The sequence below is a fragment of the Vespula pensylvanica genome, chromosome 4, assembly GCF_014466175.1.
Source record: "Vespula pensylvanica isolate Volc-1 chromosome 4, ASM1446617v1, whole genome shotgun sequence".
NCBI classification, from domain to species: domain Eukaryota; kingdom Metazoa; phylum Arthropoda; class Insecta; order Hymenoptera; family Vespidae; genus Vespula; species Vespula pensylvanica.
In genome coordinates, this window is record NC_057688.1 from 4,259,382 (window position 1) to 4,279,905 (window position 20,524).

The 20,524-nt window shown below is 29.2% G+C and overlaps 3 protein-coding genes across 14 annotated transcripts; 1 reads left to right on the plus strand and 2 right to left on the minus strand.

The window, feature by feature from the left end:
• Positions 1 to 3,086: 3,086 nt before the first annotated feature.
• On the minus strand, positions 3,087 to 9,925 carry LOC122628945. Its single transcript, XM_043811844.1, has 6 exons — positions 8,861 to 9,925; positions 7,720 to 7,765; positions 6,676 to 6,906; positions 3,837 to 6,600; positions 3,544 to 3,766; positions 3,087 to 3,470 (listed from the first exon to the last, which is right to left on the minus strand). The coding sequence occupies exons 1-6, from the start codon at positions 8,915 to 8,917 to the stop codon at positions 3,462 to 3,464; spliced, it is 3,330 nt and encodes a 1,109-aa protein (XP_043667779.1). The 5' UTR covers positions 8,918 to 9,925; the 3' UTR covers positions 3,087 to 3,461.
• A 1,199-nt stretch (positions 9,926 to 11,124) lies between these two features.
• Positions 11,125 to 17,099, plus strand: LOC122628946 (integral membrane protein GPR155). 10 transcript variants are annotated; one of them, XM_043811850.1, is made up of 13 exons: positions 11,125 to 11,198; positions 11,758 to 11,861; positions 13,307 to 13,509; positions 13,579 to 13,704; positions 13,822 to 14,111; positions 14,187 to 14,995; positions 15,083 to 15,150; positions 15,219 to 15,365; positions 15,431 to 15,573; positions 15,656 to 15,827; positions 16,197 to 16,371; positions 16,469 to 16,652; positions 16,735 to 17,099. In XM_043811850.1, the coding sequence occupies exons 4-13, from the start codon at positions 13,583 to 13,585 to the stop codon at positions 17,046 to 17,048; spliced, it is 2,424 nt and encodes an 807-aa protein (XP_043667785.1). In that variant the 5' UTR covers positions 11,125 to 11,198; positions 11,758 to 11,861; positions 13,307 to 13,509; positions 13,579 to 13,582; the 3' UTR covers positions 17,049 to 17,099. The 10 variants fall into 10 exon arrangements, with proteins under 10 accessions (XP_043667785.1, XP_043667790.1, XP_043667780.1 ...); XM_043811845.1 differs by having other exon boundaries at positions 11,143 to 11,337; XM_043811851.1 differs by lacking the exon at positions 11,125 to 11,198 and adding an exon at positions 11,504 to 11,635.
• A 728-nt stretch (positions 17,100 to 17,827) lies between these two features.
• LOC122628967 (elongator complex protein 5) lies at positions 17,828 to 20,521 on the minus strand. 3 transcript variants are annotated; one of them, XM_043811909.1, is made up of 3 exons: positions 20,249 to 20,521; positions 19,008 to 19,117; positions 17,828 to 18,912 (listed from the first exon to the last, which is right to left on the minus strand). In XM_043811909.1, the coding sequence occupies exons 2-3, from the start codon at positions 19,066 to 19,068 to the stop codon at positions 18,113 to 18,115; spliced, it is 861 nt and encodes a 286-aa protein (XP_043667844.1). In that variant the 5' UTR covers positions 19,069 to 19,117; positions 20,249 to 20,521; the 3' UTR covers positions 17,828 to 18,112. The 3 variants fall into 3 exon arrangements, with proteins under 3 accessions (XP_043667844.1, XP_043667843.1, XP_043667842.1); XM_043811908.1 differs by having other exon boundaries at positions 20,172 to 20,521; XM_043811907.1 differs by lacking the exon at positions 20,249 to 20,521 and having other exon boundaries at positions 17,829 to 18,912; positions 19,008 to 19,327.
• Positions 20,522 to 20,524: the final 3 nt, after the last annotated feature.

A 20,524-nucleotide genomic window follows, 5' to 3' on the forward strand; every position in this document is an offset into this window, starting at 1 on the left:
TGCAGTATATACAATTGAAAACTACGTTCTTAAGCAATTTTTGTCGGAAATTACAAAATAAAGAAGATTTAATTGTAATTTGATCTGCATTAATAATTATGTACATAATTAATTATTAAAGTATACTTAAATATCCTTTCTTTTTATTATATTTTTTGTTATGTATGATTGAATGATTCAAAATTTAATTCTTATATTAGATATGATCAATTATAACTTAAAAATTAACACGTGCATTTGATTATTTCACGTTTAAAATTTTGAAATAACACTTTTTTTATAATATAAAGAAAATTTATTTCATTGATCATGCATTCATTAAAAAGTTGATTCTATATAAGATCAATAAGGATATATTGTATCTTATTTCGGAAATCTTTAAATTTTACAGAGAATATACCACGTGTTTAATTTTCAAGTTACACGTACTACAATTTTCCGCAATAAAAATATATTATGACTATAATAGTACTTAATATTTGACTAGCAAATGTTCCTAAAAGTGATTCTCAATCTTGCCTACATCTTACATACAAAAAAAAATTTTTAATGCAGAACGTTTTTTGCTATGATTAATTCATAGAAATACTACTAGAATGGGATTAAAAAATGTTCATATATCTTCGTATCGAGTGATTTATGTTTGTGACTTCAAGTACTTTTATATAAGTATGATCACTTTTTTGTCATGACATGGGAGACGTTCGTAAATGATTCCATTAAAAATGGATCGCTCAAAGTGGGTTACCCTGTACAAAATCCCATGTAAGTATACAGATTTACCATTATTATAAATTATTTTATAAATTAAGTAAATTTAAATTATGATATGAAGATCGCTTGTTTAAATTAAAGTAACATTACATTACGGATGCATGCTCTAAATAATATAACAATTATGGTATGTTCAGCGCAGTCAGTTTCATTTACAATATACAAATTGTTTAATAGAATTGTAAATTACAGAGATATAGTACCAGCTTTATCTTTGAAACTCTTAAAATTAAATTTTTGTCTAATCATTCCCAGCGTATTTAAATTTATATAAGATAAATATAACGTTAAATATCTTACATTATACTATCTTTATATATTAATAACTGATATATCTGCATAATTTATCATAGTTTGATGTCTTCTGTCCTTGTGTACAAGTTAATTATACTACAAAATGTCCAAAAGAATCATGTATATAAACCTGTTCAAAAACCTATTTTATAGCATATATTTTATGAAGCATATCATGTAAAAATCAAAATAATTTCATCTTTACATTTTGTATATTTTCATAATTTTAATAATCGATATTATTTATAAAGAAGATATCATTTACTCTAACTATGTAAAATTGTGTATAATGCAATAGAAAAAAATATTATAAAATATTACGAAAAAGTACTCTAAGATTTCTGATACCATCTTATTATTACTCCACACAATTACTATTTTCAGTCTTCTGATAATACTACTTTAATACTTTTACAAAATTCATAGCTTTAAATGGAAATTTATTCTCCTATACTTTCTTCATACAAGGGTATGCTTACAAAAATTTAATTTTCAAAAAGAGGAAATAAATTCAGATACACGTATTGGATAAAAAATAAGCATAAAAATACAATTGTTTTAATTTTATATTAATGCAACAGTTCTCAAAAACATAAGTGTTTAATAACATGTTTAAGAACTGTGTGTTACTATTGAAGAATATTTGTGATACTATGGCAGTATTCTAAAATGTACATCTGTTAAATGGCCTAATATTAATTTTGACTTTGAATACTTATTTCATCTGCCCATGGAGCAAAAAGTATATATACATGTCTCTCTCTCTCTCTCTCTCTTTCTCTTTCTTTCTGTAAGTGTATGTTTTATGTATATATATATATTTATATAATAGAATATCTTATATTAATATTTTAGTGCAAAACAACTTATACTGACTTTATAGTATATACTTCTATTGTAGTTATTATTGCATTAAATATCACCTATTACATCAATCTTCCCAATGTGTTAATTAATTTAGTGCAAGATTTTACTCTGTTTACTCCTTTAATGGAAAAAAGGAAGTGAAGTATTTTACACAGGTTGTAACATATACTCTTCATTTCCATTATTAAAAGAAGTGTGAAATAGGGCACATAACTTTGGCAATATTTATGTTTCAGAATATATTCAACTAGTATCACTTAGTTATTTTGCTAATAAATATTTCTCTTTTTCAAAAGATCTTGCATCACTAAAATAAAAATAAATATTTTTGGTAAAATCTTACTTCATTCATCCATTCTTCTCCTCAGAAAATATAATTATACAATTATTAATATGTAACTAAACGCGAATACACGATCTTTTAAGTACATTTGTAACTTATAGTACTTTTGTAAATTATATTGTAATCGCACCAGCTATTTCGTTGCATAGGATTCAAAAAATCAACGAAAAATAAAGAAAAGAGACTTATAAATTTGAGATATTTATGAATTCATATGCTAAAGACTTCGTATGCTAAAAATCTGTATAGTTTAGGATTTATTCTGATGTCTTCTTCTAGTTTATATATAGTGCCATTTGATTGCCCAAAGACCTACAGTAATCTTCGTATAAATTTCTTCAAAGAGGAAGAAGACTATTAAAACTATTTTCACCTTATTTTTTTTTTTTTTTTTTTTTTTAGAAAATAATTTAATTATATTAACCCTGTGTGTGAACGTTATATGCAACTGACTATCTTCATTGCATTATTTGGTTGCACAGATGCTGATGTACAGTGTTATGGTATAATCAGTCTAAATAAGGAGCCCTTAAGTACATTCTTCAATTTTCACTACATTATCCTATATAGAAGTATACTCATATAAAATAAAATGTATTCAAAAAATGATATACTCATATAAAGTATATAATGCATAGTATTTTTTTATCCTAGGGCAGGATTCTTACTCTATACAAACTATTACAGTTTTCATTGAGTAGATTTTAGAAATTGTTTAAATCGTTGTAGGAAGTACCGTATCATTGACCATATTTTTACTATACGCTAGAACTTTAAATTCCTTTAATTTATATATATATATATATATATATATATATATATATATACCGTTATACGACGTGATGAATTCGATTCAATTAAGTAAGAAGATGATATAAAAATATATAAAACAAGGAAAAATTAATTTTCGTTGAACATAATATTTTGATCTTGTAATGATGATTTTGTTGAATTTGTCGCGATCATTATTTCTTTTGTTAACAGTGTACATACCAAACATGCATAAGGGCTTTTCGAGAAATATATGTGCAAGTTACAAGATCATTGCATATAGTGTAAATAGTGGCAATAACTCGAATTACCTTCTCTAACGCAAATACTCCTATTTGGGTTTTGGATTCCTAGGAACTTCAAGTTTTCCACTTTCTTCCCAAAAACAACGTTGCTATGGACGTTACGTTATTCAAGCTTCCTGTTCAGGATTGACAATTGTTAATTACCAAGTTCATTTTTACAAAACATTTTTTTCAACGCATATTACTTACTTCAGGAAAAAGAAAGTGTTCACGAATGGGCTGAGGTTGCTCAAAGGGTGAGCTGCTTATATAACCGGGTGAAGGAGACTCACTTTTTTCAAGCACAGGAGTAATATTTGCATAATTAGCAGATGACGTTCGACCTTGTTCCACCAAGATATTTCGATCGATTTTATAATATTCTTTTCCACTACGAGGCCGAAGTGTAGTGGTTAAAGCTCTGCCTCCCAACCTAAGTTAAAGAGAATCGAAAATTGCTATATAATCTTGATTCATATATAAAAATGAAATGAGTAACAGACCTTAAACTATCTGGCGTATCGGATGACGAATGAGAAGATAAGGAAAGTGTCTCGATATAATCAGACATATCGGAGGTACCACTGCTTGTACTTCTGGAGTCAATGTAAGGTGCATTACTCGATATTTCACCAGGGCTATTAAAACCTTTTGTACTTTTCGGCAAACACGTAGGTATATCGGCTTCCGCAGAGGATGATTTTGTAGGTATTTTAGTCTTTTGAAATTGAAACGATAATTCCCTCAAGGGATCGCTAGATTTCGATTTTCTCGGTAAACTATTGTGATAGCATGTAGACGGTGGACTTTTTCGGCATATCGACAAAGCGTTTTGTTTCTTCGCCAATACTACGGACGACGTTTCGAATTCAACAAATTCGGTCGTTCTATGACTGAGAGAACCAGTGGATACGCCCGAGTCATTGCTGCTCGAGGAATCCCTGTTGTGACCAGTTTTCGATGGTACGGATGATGAACGACGAATTTTTATGAACGACGGCTGAGACGAAGCTGCAGATATCTGTCCGTTCTCCTGATTTATTTTCATTTCCGAGTTCATGCAAGATGTATGTGGCTCATTGCTTATCAGGGAAGCCTTATCGGCTTCGCTAGAGCATTTATGTATGGTGAGAGTGGACGGGAACGTATGAGTTTCGTCGTCTAAGTAATGAGCCGATTCGGCCGAATAAGATCGTTTTCTTAACAAAATACCGATAGTTCCAGTTGGTTCCACGCCATTGCTACCATCCAAAAGACGACGTCGAAGATATGGACTAGATAACATCGCCGATCCTGGTACGCGATATTCCGAATCGCAACGTTTTTTACTTCCATCCGTTGATAAAGAGCCTGACAAAGTTGGATTGCTTGAACTTTTCATACCATTGTAAATTCTGGAGAGTACTTCTTTGGAACAAGCATTGTGAGCCGGTTGCATCGGTAGATAACCAGTGAACGGTTTTTTTGGTATCTCTTTATCCGGATCCATGACTAAATAATCATTGTCTCTTTCTTTTATGTGACCACATTTTTGACAAACTTTAAAGGAACCTTCTTCGCTTGACGCTTCCATTTTCGTATCTTTCAACTGATCAGCGAACTTTTCTAGTTCTTCTTGCGAAATACCACTTTTTGTTAGAACGTCTTTACTATTTTCGTAGTGTTCTAACGATTGAGTAAAATCTATATTAGCATAATTGGTTTGCTTAGATTCAGATTGCGTATCGGTAACAGGTTCAATATTTTCGTAATTATTCGATTTGCTGCTCGTTACACATTCACAATTTTCGTCAGCTTTTTCTTCGTTAGTCTGTCCTTTATTCGCTCTTTTGGCAGTGGCGTAAATAGAAACATCGCCACTGGCGTTAACAACAGGCATTTTTCCTTCTCCCGATAATTTTACAGGGTGTACAGTTACACCCATAGGTTCAATTCCTGCTCCACGTCGACAATAGGGTAAAACGAATCCGGCCCAGCTCATGACATTGTGACATGGGCAGGCTGACGATGATCTGGGCGATTGAACGTTAAGTTTTGCAGGACAGCCGCATTGTTGCAAAACAACAGCTTGCGGAGCTTGAGGTGTATCGTAATTGGGATAAGTTTTTGGCATCGTTAAACACTCCTTTATCTTCCTTGGAGTGTCGTAATATTGATCAGTCTGCAATGGTTGTTCCAATAACATGTGATGTCCTATAATAGCCTTTGGAACGTCATAATTTTCGTAAGGTCCAACATTGCTATTACGTACGACGCTACTTTGCACGTTACTCTTTTGAATGTGCACGTTAGTGGTGATTTGTTCGTTCGGTAGTGGCATCGGCGGTTTCTTGGACTTTTTCATGGCAGTGCATTGGGACGGTTTCGGTGGTCTTGGTGGTAAAACGTTTGGACTGAGCGACGAACGACGAACGCTCTGTACCTGTGAACTTTTGGATTGAGGGCAGTGACAATCAACTTGTTGAGATCCAGAATAATCACTGTCGTGACTACTGCTGCTATAAGATGATAAAGAGAGTCGATCAAAAGCTCGTGGTTGGAGATGACACGTCAAACTGGTGACTGCACCAGCTGGACTACCTATACTACTTGTGCCGGTACCCGTTATCAATGTGGAGGATTTCGATACAGTTCCTAACTTGCTGATACAACTGGCACATCTCTCGAGACCAGTCGTACCTTGACGAGTAAGTGAACAGGTACGCCATTCGCTAGGTTGATCAGTCAATTCCGATACAGAAACTGTGTCTCTGCAACTGTAATCGCCTTCACCGTCGGTCTGTTGTCTACTTTCGGCAGATGACCAGTAAGACGAGCTGCCATTCTTGCAACTGTCACAATGGTCTTCGTATGATATTGTCGAAGAGTACACAGCCGAGGGAAAAAAATCGCTTGCTCTAGTCTCAGATCTACTAAATTGTCGCCGCGGACTATCTTGTACTGAGGATTCACGGCCAAGTGGTCTCTTCTTCGTAGATAATTTTCCCTCTGCAGCCAAATGTAATGTTTTAACGATATCTTCACCCTGATCCGTTATTAAAACATGAAGGCCTTCGCCACGGCCACATCTCGAACCACCTTCGAAGCAAAATCTTCCCTCGACAACACCGTAACGTCGTAAATGAGCGATTTCCCATATTCCAACTAACCTTGGTGGGATACCAACCGTAATACAAAATCGGCGATCCTGAATATGTAAATGTGCTGGGCCGTTTGTAAGTTTTGCTTTTGACGGTGCAGTGGATATCAATATCAAAAACTGTTGATCTGTAAAGATCAAATAATCATTGTATCAGACAATGACCATTCGGGAAAGAATTATATTATTAGCTCGTAACATACCTTCTCCCAAGTTATTTGATATCTTTACTTGCCACTGTATTAGTCGTTCTCGCGTATCAAAAGCAAGTACGACAGTTACATCTTGACAAATAATAGCAATTGTGTTTGATTCTTTATCAAGGGTAAAACCACTTTCTACTCCAAGAAAATGTTGTAAACTTAAAGATGCCTTTGTCTGCCCTTGTTTATAACGATCCTTGCTATCTCCATAAAGTTGTAAATGCAAGCAATCTGAAAGACAAAAGATACTTTTATATACTGTATAATATTACTATTGCTTTTAAAAAAATATATGTGCATGTATTTAATTATGTAATAATATTAACTTTCTAAAAAAAAACGTGCGCGTGTATGTGTAATAAACCAAAAGAAAAAAAGGCCATCTAAACTAGTGTTCCAAATTAATAGCTACAAGATCATGCATTGGTAGCTATTGCTAGAAGTAGGGTAGCCCTCCAAATTTTTTGTTTCTTCAGGCAGTTAATCTCTAACAGATGTGCCAGCTGTCACCAAAATGTATCAAAGGAAGGATCCTTCATTCTGATAACAAGCATAAAAGTATTCTTTCAAGGCTAAGAAAATAAGAAATGCAGACGTTTTGAACAGAGTGTTAACTGTCTTTGTTTTATTATTTAAAGTTACTTTATCATTAAATAAAATATGTTTTTTTAATGATTCAATTTTTTAATCAAATTAATTTAATTAATATTTCATACATTAATTAAAGATGAAACACAATCCTATTTATTGAATAAGAGATTATTTATAAAAAAGAAAAAATCAGAAAAATTGTTTGAAAGACTTCATGAAAAAGATACAGCTAAATGTATTACAACTATATGAGCAAAAAGATAAGTTCATTCAGTTCATATCATGAAAATACCAAAAATAGTAATGCATCAAACTTTATAATGCAATCATAACATTTCCTGTTACATATCTCCTACTAGAGTACAATGCACCCATATACCAGATAATGTTATTGCAAGCTTACACGATCTCTCAAAACAAATATTATGCAAAACAATGAAAAGTAGGATTTACCTGCTACTGGTGATAATTTTCTCATTACGCACCATCGTGATTTCCACTGTAATCAAGTAAATATTTTTTGTTAGATTTTTATTTGATTAAAGTGATTAATTCATAATGCCTATACATTCATTAAACGGATATTAATTTTATTGAATCATGAAATTTGTATAAATATTAGTCATATTATTAGTAATAAACAAAACATACAAAATGCATATTAAATAGTTATACTTTACACAATTTAGATTTATGTGATGAGTCTGGAACTATTTAAATCCTTATATATCCTCTATGACCAAAAATAAAAGAAGCAGTTACCCTCCTTGACTCAAATACTTCTTGCTACCCCAATACAAACAAAGGAAAAGGGAATTAGCTTTTCATAGCTTATGCTATACATACTGGTGTATAGTATATACTATATAATATACTATATATATACTTATATATACTGTATTTATATCATATTCTTATATCAGTTCATATATCAAACAGTAAGTAAATTCTAAGAAAGTATAAATATTCCTTATTGAAATATACTTAAAATAAATAAAATAGTGATAACTTTTATAATCTTATCTGTTTATCGCGTACGTGTATGCGCGTGTGTATTTACTTGTTCATTTCATATCCATTTTAATTCTGATCAGTTAAAAAATCAAATGACTTTTATTGTTAATATGCATTTTGCTAATCTCGTATTTATGATATTACTTTATTGAATAAAAACACATGAAATATATGAAAATATTCATGGAAATACACGAAAAATTCAGATAGATATTTTTCTGAGCATAGATACATATACATATCGATTATATGTATTTCATGTATTACATAATTTTGCTCGATATAGTAAGTATTACGTGCTCAAGTGGCCTTCAGGTAGGTGTCGAATAAGTACGATATGCAAAAGCTTGTTAAAGGATGGATCTTTCTTTGTTTCTTTTGTGTTCAAAGAAACCGGCGCGTTGCCGCTACTGTCAACGTGTAGAGATTCAGGAAATAAAGAAAGACCCTAAAGCAACAAGCATTATCGTACTTCGAATTGTCGATTATAATATTTCTTAAAGCGACGAACGTACGAAATAACCGTACAAAAGGAAAAGAAAAAATCACAAACATAGATACGCAGGTGTAACTAACTCACCTTCTTCCCATCGCGAAACTTGACGTTCCCTTCGATGATACAATTGTTATCCACCATTGTAAAAGTCTTCTAACTCGTTTTTCAATATCAGATATTTTACTCATCACTTGGTAAAAAGAACGTGATTTGTTATCGCGTCACGAGAATTCGCGAATTCGAATTTGTGAAATATTCTATTGCCAGGCATTGGAACACTCGTATCCTCGCGTCCTTATGTTTCTCCCATTGTCCAGTGGGTGGAAGAGAAAGAGCGCGTATACGAATCACGCGGTAAAATCCATACTTCTCGACGGTCGAGCCCGGGCATCCATCTTGGCAATCTTGGTTTGCTGCGTGCACTGGTGCCCCGTACGGCTGTGATGGCGACGAGGGGGACACGCTGCTCCCGATAGAATGTATTCCACACATTTCACGTCCCTCCTTCTTTCTTCTTTCTTCCCCCACCACCGATCTCTACCAACTCCTGTAACACTCTACGTTACATACTCACACGCGCTTTGTGCATTCAGAAGGGAGCTACGTAAAAAGAGGATGGAAGAAGAAAGTGAGATGCAAGACAAATCGTGGCTCGCAGCTGCACATTTTTAGGGAGGTACATCTGATACCTACTTATACAATTAAACTAACATTTCTGAGATATTGCTCTCGGATAATATTCTTTTTTGTTCCATTGGTAATTTAAAGTAGATAAAGGAAAAGAAAGTGATAAAAATAAAACGATAAAGGAAAGAATTTTTTGTCAAGGAGACATTTAGTAATATTAATTTCAGAGAGAAGGATGGGAACGTAATCGATTGTACTCGTGCGATAAAAAATTTACGATCGAAAGAAATATTCTATATAAATATAATATTATCGAATTTATTAGTTATTTGATTAATATTTTTTTATTATGCGTGATGTAGTTTCACGCGTATTGAATATTCAGCTTTAATTTTATTTTGATTTAATTTTACGTTTCATGAAAGCAATTTGTAATCACGTGATATTCCCGGGAAAAGAAAACGTCCAATCAAATTGCAATCGCCACTTTCATTTTGCACGTCTAGTAACAAATCAGTATTATCGAAAAAATTAAAATAAGAAATAAAAGAAAAAACGTGAAAACGTGATAAAACAATTACTATTAAAATATTATTAATTATTTTTTCAATATAAATTGAGTATAAACATATTATATGTAAAATTATTGTATGTTCATAAATATTATTTTAGATAATAAAGAAATGGAATGTATTTTTTATAAATATATAAATATATTATAGAAATTATAAAATATTTTATTTTTGCCCAATGAAAAAGTTTTGATAATATTATTCAGCAAAAACGAACTAGAGTGACTCTTGTGACAATATATTTTGATTTTTATTACATGTCACAAACAAATTTGCCATGTCAGCTGAAAGTATTGATATCTTCTAAAGCACTATTATTTGTCATATTATCAAAATGTTTGTATTGTTTTTATCACATAATAATATAATATTTTTACACAATTATAATGCAATGTATATGCAATATAATGCACAGTACAAATATAATAGTGATATTGCTGCACTTGCAAACTTTCGTCTATATGAATAACGTTCCTTACAATAAAACAAGCAAATGAATTTATGTTTTAATGAATGTATACTCATTTGTAATAATTATTCGTTGTTTGCCATCCGTAACCAAGACAAACATTTTTTCTCTCTGGAATAATTATTCCTTTCTATGACAATTATATACAGCATACAATCTAACACGACATATTTTTATCACGATTTTTTATTTTCAATCACATAGCCTTCAATCACATATGACTTTCCTGCAATTGAAATTCATATAGCTTATATACTTATCATACTGAACAAATTTATCTGACTAATTGAAATTTCTAGCGCGAAAGTACTAAATACATTATAAATTGCATTTTTCTTGTAAGTACCCAAATTGCAAATATGCGACTCATACATGGAAAAATCAATGGTTACTGACGATATAAAACTTAACTTTGTTAAAATCAATTAAGGTAACTCAACAACATTATTTAGTATCTAGTTTATTAAAATAAACTAAGGTAACTCAGGAACGATATCGTAATACTTACGTCATAATCTAGATAGAAGTGAAGTGATTAGAAAATTGTAGTTTTTCTAAGATCTGAAAGAGGGTGCTACTGTTACGTTGCCAACTTTTGCCTTGTGTTCGGTGTCTCTAGTATCTGTGTGTGTGTGTGTGTGTGTGTGTGTGTGTGTGTGTGTGTATGTATGTATGTACAAATTTCGAAACCTAGTTCTTTTGTAATCCATTAATGCTGTCACTACCCCTGTTTTTATAATGGTTTACGCTAATAGTAAGTTCTTGATCGATTTTAATGAAAATCTTATTTTAAAAGTCCTCCATCAATTAAGAAAACATTCCTTATCAACGAACTCTTTGTCTTTAGTGAAAACAAAATAAAAACAATTGAGCGTGATACAACGTTATTACAAGTATATATATATATATGTATATATATATGCGTGTGTGCAGTGCGTATATGTTGTATTATTTGGAGAATTTAAGAAGACGAACAAAAAAGAACAAGTAAACAATCAAAGGACTATCGTAAACACGGCCTTGGAATGATTTCCTTTTCGTCCTTATGTTACGCTGTTACAAAGTTCACTGTAATCGAAGCACCCGTTCAGACGTGTTCGCGAATACTCTCGTTTCGTTAATTCTAATTCGTCTAATTTTTCATTAATATTATATATATAATGTTTTTTAAGTTTGATTTAATCTTTTATGGTTTATTAACCCGATTTTATATCATATTGTACTTTAATATATATATATATATATATGCATATACAAACGCACGCGCATATGTGTTTGATATGTATGTATGTAAGTATTTTTTGTTTGAACAGATTACGCCTAAGGTTTCAAGAGATTAAGAAGCCAATTTAAGAATAAAATTCGCTAGTCTACTTGGAAGCTGGTACCGACAGGACAAAAAGACCGGGCATACGACGTAAGTTTTAATTTAATCTTTATCTCATTATATTATTATTGCGTAGTTTAGCCATGATTGTATATAACGCATATTTACACACACACACACACACACACACACACACACACACACCATCTACATACATATATATCTTTTTATATTTTTGAACAATATTTTCTTTACAAAAATTCTGCTTAAAGATAAATGCACGAATAATTTTTTCGTAAGTAGAAAATCTGAAAAGATAATCATGTAAAAAATCGAACAAAAATTTCGACCATAACAATATAGCTACTTTTAATGTTACTTATTTAAGGCCATTTTGAACACAGTTACCTTTTTATATTGTCTGTTATATATATTTATGATATTATTATATATACGTATATAAAAATTTATTATCTTATTTGTGAGAGATGCTATGTCCTAACGTATAAAGAAGATATGATCGTAATCAAGTCTCAACTTTAAGTTTCGATTTACGCGCGCCAACACACGAAGATATACGTATTAAATATATACATTGATACGATAAATCGAGAGAAGGGGTTCTCCCAATATGCTTTTAATTAATTTTTTTCCACACCGATGCTTTTATACGTTTTGAATGTTGGATGAGCAGTTTTAAGATTTTACTTTTTAATTGAATTACGCTTTAGCAATAACTTACAATAATTAACGATACAAAAGTATTAGAACTGTCAATAATCGAAATTAGAAAGAATAAGTAAAAAATATGTATCGACTTTAGATATTTTCATATTCAGATAAAAATCGAAAATTTTATCTAAATGGACAAGAAAATCAAGCTCTTAAAACGTTAGATTTACTGGTGCATTTCGATAAACCCGCCAACTACCGACAAAGTCATGAATTAACTAAGTATCAAAACGTGACATTTTAATGTCATACGTTGGTTAAAATCGTTTTCGTTAACTTCTGCATGATTGTGAACGATTCTGTTATTTTTTATGTAAATTACGCAACGATAGAAATTCAGGAAAGTATCAATTTTACAATGGTAAGCTGTGAAAAATTTTGTAATTTTAAAAATACATCATCTTTGTCGAATATATTTTGTAGTTAGACAAACGATACGAATTTAGTGAATGTTATTGAACAACAATTATAATAATTTAGAAATTTTGTTACATAAACTTCAATATTCTATCCAAATTTTTGAGATTTAAACTTTTATAATATAAAATTCTTCTGTATAAGAGAAGAAATCGAAAATTTAATATCATTTATCTATTCACTGTCCAAGCAAAATACGATAATACTTTTTCTTTTTAATAAATGTTTGTAAAATGATAGATTTTTTCATCTAATGATAAATCTTGCATAATTTTTTATTTAAATAATATCGATTGACTGTAGTAATATTACTTTAATTATCAAATTTATATTAGTAAATTTGAGTGTTAAAGATAGAAAATAGATTTTTCAATGTTTGATTGTAGATTGTGAAGTTTCCTGTACAATGTTTATATAAAAGAAGAAAAAAATTTTTAAAAGCAATGATTAGCATGAATCATACATGGATTTTTGATATATGAAATGACCATAAGAAGAAAATTATATCAGAATGTTATCCAAATAGCTCTTTAAATAAACGTAAACAAATTATTCTGGAAAGATGACAAATATTATGAGATAATAAAATGTATAATATGTTTATAAAAATCTTTTTAATATTATTTGTAATTTTTATTAAAGTTAATTTTTTTAACAGAATCATGTTAACTAATTTGTCAAATATTGAACTAATCAGCATGGATGGTTTTGTATCAATAAATTCTGATCCAATTGATAATTTATATATTGCTTTGATACAATGCTTTGGAATAATATTATGTGGGTAAGAATTTGTATTATTTTCTCATCTATTTAAGAATATAAATATATGCTTTATTGTTTAAGCTCATTATGAAAACTTAAGCAATGCTAAAATTTTAGAAATTATATTATGTTTTAGGTATATTGCGGGAAGATTTAATGTTATTACAAAATTAGAGGCAAATGGTTTAAATACCTTTGTTGGTACTTTTGCTCTACCATCTCTGATTTTTACATCATTGGCCAAGTTAGATTTTACATTGGTCAATTGGAGATTTTTACTTGCAATATTAGTTGCAAAAAGCTGTGTATTTTTTACTGTACTCATAATATCATTATTGATTAAAAAACCATCAAACTGCGGTCGTGCAGCCCTCTTTGCAATATTTACAACACAAAGCAATGATTTTGCCATAGGTTACCCTATGAGTAAGTTCATTAAATATTTTCTTATAAATATTTTAATTTGTAATTTATTTATATAAACAAACTTATTATTTCCAGTTGGTGCTATTTATCAAAAAACTCATCCTGAATATGCTGCATACTTGTATCTCATGGCCCCTATATCACTAGCTATTTTAAATCCCATTGGTTTCATATTATTAGAAATTAGTAAACGCAGTTTAGAAGAAAATAAACCTTGTTGGTCAATGGTATATTCGGTTATGAAGGGTGTTGCTTTAAATCCAGTTTTATTTATGACAATCCTAGGCATCATAGGAAATTTAATATTTAGTCATGTTATACCATCGTTTCTTGCTGCTATTCTCGAAGTACTTGGTAATGCTTTTTCTGCTAGTGCCTTATTTCTCCTGGGTTTAATGATGGTAGGAAAAGTACATAAATTAAAAGGTACAGCTCTAGTTATACCAGGTATACTGATATCAGTAAAATTGCTAGTACTTCCACTTGTTATTCGAGAATCAGTTATTTTGTTAAATGCTGGTGATAATATTACTGATACCAGAAATTTAAGTACATATGGATTTCTTTATGGTACAATTCCAACAGCACCAGCACTTTTCATATTTACATTGCGCTACAATGTAGAAATTGATTTAATAGCCTCAGCTATGGTTGCTTGTACATTTTTATCTGCTCCACTAATGTTCATATCAGCAAAGTTAGTTAGTGCTGTTGATGCTGGTGTAACACCAGCCAGTTACGCTCATCAACTTAGAGTTTTCTCTTTTGATATAAGTACTGTATCTATGATAGCTTGTATATGGCTGCTAATTTGTTTTCTTGGAGTGAGTCACAAGTATAAAAGTGTAACACACAGATATACTCTCTGCCTCATAATTGCTCAGGTTTGTTAATGAAATGATTATCACAGACCAATGTATATTTAAGGTATTCTTTTATACACATTTATTAATCATTACTTTTTGTTTTAGTTAATTACTGCAATTGGTGTTATAATTTGGAGTAAACTTGAAGCAAATGCTACTGGATCTATTTTATGGTAAATTATAGTTTACATGATTAAAGATGAAATTTATTTATTAAATATGAATAAGTATCTTGTTTTAGGTATATCCAATTTATTTTAATTTCATTGGGTGTATATGGAAGTAGAATATGGACAGTTGCAATAGCAGTAACTCTCCTTTTCTTGAATTCACATTCATTATCATTTGTCCAAAATATGCAAAAATGGTTACTTCTTAGTGGTTGTGGGTATGAAAATATTGTATTACATTACTTTATCTTAGATAAGTTTCATTAACAAATATTGTTTACAGAGTAACAGCTTTGATTGTATCTTTAATGTGTATTTGCATAATGCCAAAAGAACCAATCGAATTTGAATTACAAAATCCAAATTTTCAACTTGGCAGGAGTCAAGCTGCTATATCTGTAGCTATATTGATATTTTGTTTCATTGGTAAGAAACATATATACATAATAATACAACAAAAACTTTATTAGAAAAATATATTAATAACACTATTTCTTACTGTATACAGTAACATTAGGTTGTTTAATTCTACAACAAAGGTATCATTACATAAGAAATGATTTAACCACATATAGTAGTACAAACAGTGAAGGAGAAAGATCTAATGTCAGTAATGATAACAATGGAAGAAATGTCATTGATGTAGAAGATATTATATCTCATTCAGAAAGTACCCCAATGTATGTATAAAGTTAATCTAATAATATACAAGATGGGCATTAACTTTTTCCATCTGAATTATTTCCATTATTTGCAATGTTACAAAATATCAATCAAAATATTGTTTCCTTTAAATTAACAAATTTTTTTCTTTGAGACTTTTTATCTTCAGAAATAGCAAAGATATTTTCGATACGTGCATTTAGCGATATCCTACATAGGATATAATATAGTATAATTTGTGTGCATACGCGCGCATATACGCATCCTATACTATTACTGAATTTAATGAATATTATGTCTTATAAAAATTATACCCTTTTTTCTAATACCCTGTATACATCTATAAGTTAAATAGATATAAAATACATCATAAATTATTCTTATAGCATTAATTGTGAATTCCAAAATGTTTGTCCCAATACAATGTGTACGATGGATCGAAGCAATACTTATCCATTTGATTGTAATCAAGAAGAAGATATAACTCCAATAGATTCAGAAGATCCACAAATATTACGACATTTGGTATTCCTCATCCTACTTTTATGCTCTATGTTCATTGTAAGTTCTATTTAATATTTACATCTCTTTTTTAGTAACATAATTATACACAATGCATCATAGCTACATTTTAAAATTGCACATTTATATTTTTCAGGGTTTATCAATATCTATTAGTACATTAATTATGGATCAAATGATTGGTATTTATGCAGAATTAGCATTCTTAGATATTGCTTTAAATTTTGGTCAATCATTAACAGCTTTTGCAATATTTGGACTTGATCCTGGTGTCAGTAAATTGAGTTCTTGGTTACAACAACTTCTTCACAAATCGCACGGTAGTGAGATTTAATTTGATTTATATATATAAAGTTATTTCTAATTTATTATATATCATATATGATTTTTTAATATTGACAGAAAGAGAATTACAATTACCTGAAGAAGATGCATTGAGTCCAGAAATAAAAGCTATTCGTGAACAGTTTAATCGGTGTCATTTAGCTGAATGTAGGGCACGGATAGCAATATGTCGAAGAAGATTATTAAAAATACATAGAGGCGTTTTTACTGGTTCTGATTTAGTAGATTGGTTATTGGAAGCTGGGTTAGCTCAAACGCGAGAAGATGCTGTTCATTACGGTCGGTGTCTCTTAGAAAGTAGGATACTGCAGCATATTGATGGCACACATCATTTTTATGACAAAAATTTGCTCTATACATTCAATGCATAATGTGTTAATACTGATTAATTTAGAATAATTTAGAAACTTTTAAATTTCTAGGAAAAGAAAAATGAAGTATAATTAAAGTGTCAAATAATTATATTGCTTATCGGCCTAAGGCTAAAGTCAGAATGTACATTCTTAGCACATTCTGAATTTTATTCTTACAGTCATATTATTTATACAATATATTTATTTATACAATTTATTATTATATATTATTCTCGCACGAAGATTTTCATATTTTAGTTCAAATCAATATAGACAGATTCCATCAAGTACTACATAATAGTGTGGATATTATAGGAATTTATTTATTATTATTATTTGTTGTTTCTCAATCTTTTAAGCTGGTGTTGGACGGAAGTGCAGGTCACAGCCATTCCTGTAAGAACTTATTCATAATTCTTGTAGTATTCAAAATGATTGCTTTCTGCATAATTTTGAATAGATCTTGATTCAATCTCGAAGTTTTTATATTACTTTATTATTATTATCATCATTATTATAGCATCAAACTTTAATAACTTAGGGGTATTTTAACTTATTTGAGTTTTTATTAATTAGTTTTAGTTTATTTATCGTATAGTAGAGATACCTTGAGACAAGCAGTTCGTATATTTTTTTCATATCTTTTTTGTGTAAAAATATCGATTAAGTATTTAATAATAAATCATTTAAATATAACAAATTTATATTGTAATATATATTAAATGTATATGTAAATGAAAATTAATAAGTGAAGTAGAATCAATTGTTACTATATTTTTAAAAACATAATATGTAGATATTATTTAAATTAAGTAAATATGAATGTGCATATATCTTCAAGGTAAATTCCAAAGAAAAATTGACTTTTTATATGTAATTAATACATAATTTAATCCTATTTATAAATTATTTTTTTGTGTATACAATCTGATTTTTTATATTGAGCTTAACATATTTAATAATAGGACAATGCTTATATTTAATAAATGAGTGTACAAAAGAGTGTAATAAATATACGATGGTTAACATATGTTTGGATAGATGTATATATATATATATACCCGAACATAATATACATCAAATTATATGCATAAATCATCATCTGGATCTTCCTCGTCCAAATCATCTACTTCATCCGGTACATATAAAATTTTACACTCGTTATTTACCATGTTTGTTGCAGGTATATAAGGTAATAGAGTGTTTTCTCTTTGTTTCATTTCATGTTCATTTATTTCTATTCTAAACGAAGATACAATTTTTGTAGCATCATTTGTAATTGTTGAATTTTTTCCAGAGTTAAATTGTGTTTTTAAATTTTCAGACTGTATCTCATATGTTTTAATATCTTGTCTCACTAATTCTGACCCAAGCAATATTGTGCCTCCTGATTTGCGATGTATGTAATTTGCAATATAAGTAAATTCATTATTTGAATGCATACCACAGTACTTGTGCAATCTAACATATGTATTTCCCAAAGTTTCAATACATAATATCTTATTTGGAATACAATCTTTTCTAAAAAGACAAATCAATCGTTCTACCTTTTTATTAAGTTTTTCTATAAACTGTAATGAATTTGCAAAGCCTGCATATAATATTAAAGAATTCAAATTATCGAGAAACACTATAGATTTCTGTGTTACTCTGGCAAGTATATCTTGTAAAGTATTAACAAAATTTTCTTTAGGTTTATTTAGTTCAACTGTATAATAATCAGATATATTTACATTGTTTAATATATATGGTTTTGGTCCATTTAAGTACCAAGACTTTGGATTTGCAAAAGATAGTAATTCTATGATACTATTGGGTTCTATTTCTTTCCACATTTGTAACCATCCTGCGATAAGAACTTTTCCATAAGGAACATTGATATCTAAAAAAAGTATAATCTCTCTTAACAATGTTCAGATTAAATATATTGATATATAATATATAAAACTATTACTTTGATTATGTAATTTACTGTACCTTCTTCTACAATGATTGTGCTTGTTCTATCAAGTAGTGGCAATGTTTTCAATTTTATCATTTTGTTTTTCTGTATTAAATCTATCTAAGATTCTAAGTTGAGAAAAATTCTGTAAAGTCACAAAACAACATCAAATAACCTATAATATATAAATACTCATATATTACATCATAGTTGTCTCCCATATGGAATTATATTCACACAAAGAAATAGGTTAATGTCGGTTAATATATATATCATCTGCTTTATCGACTGATATGAACTGAATTTATTTTTTTATTTCGAAATTTCTTAAATTGATAATTAAATTCATTTAAATAATTTCTTGTTTAGTTTATTATCAATACTTTTGAATTTATTATACATATACGATATCTTATAGAGATGGCATAATAAGTGCGCAATAATTTATAATTGTTTTATATGTACATAAATATTTTTTACAAATACTATATACTTCAATAATTATATATTTTTTAATTAGTCGAACTTAATTAAGCAATTGTGATAAATAATATGATAAATAAATGAATTAATTCTACATAAACAGAAAAGAAAACAAAAAAGAAATAAGAACAATAATTCGTTTCAATTTTTTTACACCAATAATAATCTTTCTGATAAATTATGTAAAGATAATTATGAAAATAACATTAAAATAATAAAATATTCAAATGAAGATTTTATTTTTAAACGTTTGTATCACTACAGACCCAATACTCGAGTTAACAAAAATCTAAAGATCATCTTCAAATTAGATAACAGCATATGTTTTTTTATTCGTATATATGTTAATATTTCCTTATATTTTATTAATATATAAAATATTGATAAACGAAAAAGTAATTATAAAGATAAGCTTTTAAGTATTTTATTATAAATTATCAATTTAATTTAAAAGATATGATCGAATAATATCTAAGACGTTTTCTGATTACGAGATAAAATTTATAGATAAAATAAATTAAAAATAAAATAGATAAAAATTACAAACTATTAATAATAAAAGAAGAAAAGAGGGGATTTCTCTAAATATCTATAAAAATTCGTATTTTGAGCTCACTAAAAGGAGTAGGAGAGTTTACTAATTTTTCTACGAAATTTCATGTATATTTTTTTCCATTTTTTATTTCATATCGAAACAAGACTTCTAAAATCCTAACCTTTCGCAATTCAATAGAGCAAAAATATGGGATATCAACTTGTATTTTATAAGTAAATAGGATTATTGCGTCGTAACTGGTTCTAATCGCACTGCATATCGGGTCACATTATAATCACGTGGCCGATAGTCTCCACGTTGAACTCACGTCAGTATGGACTGTGTACTGTGTTGTGTAGTCTGTCATAATTATGACGTCTTTCACGCTGAACTGCGTTTAAAAAACGATTTAAGCTTACTATTACACATATTTAACCATTTTTCATTTCCCCACTATAGTTATTTTTATGATTATTATACATTTTTTACATCAATATTTACGTCTTTTATATATTTCCTTTTACTCGTATATTT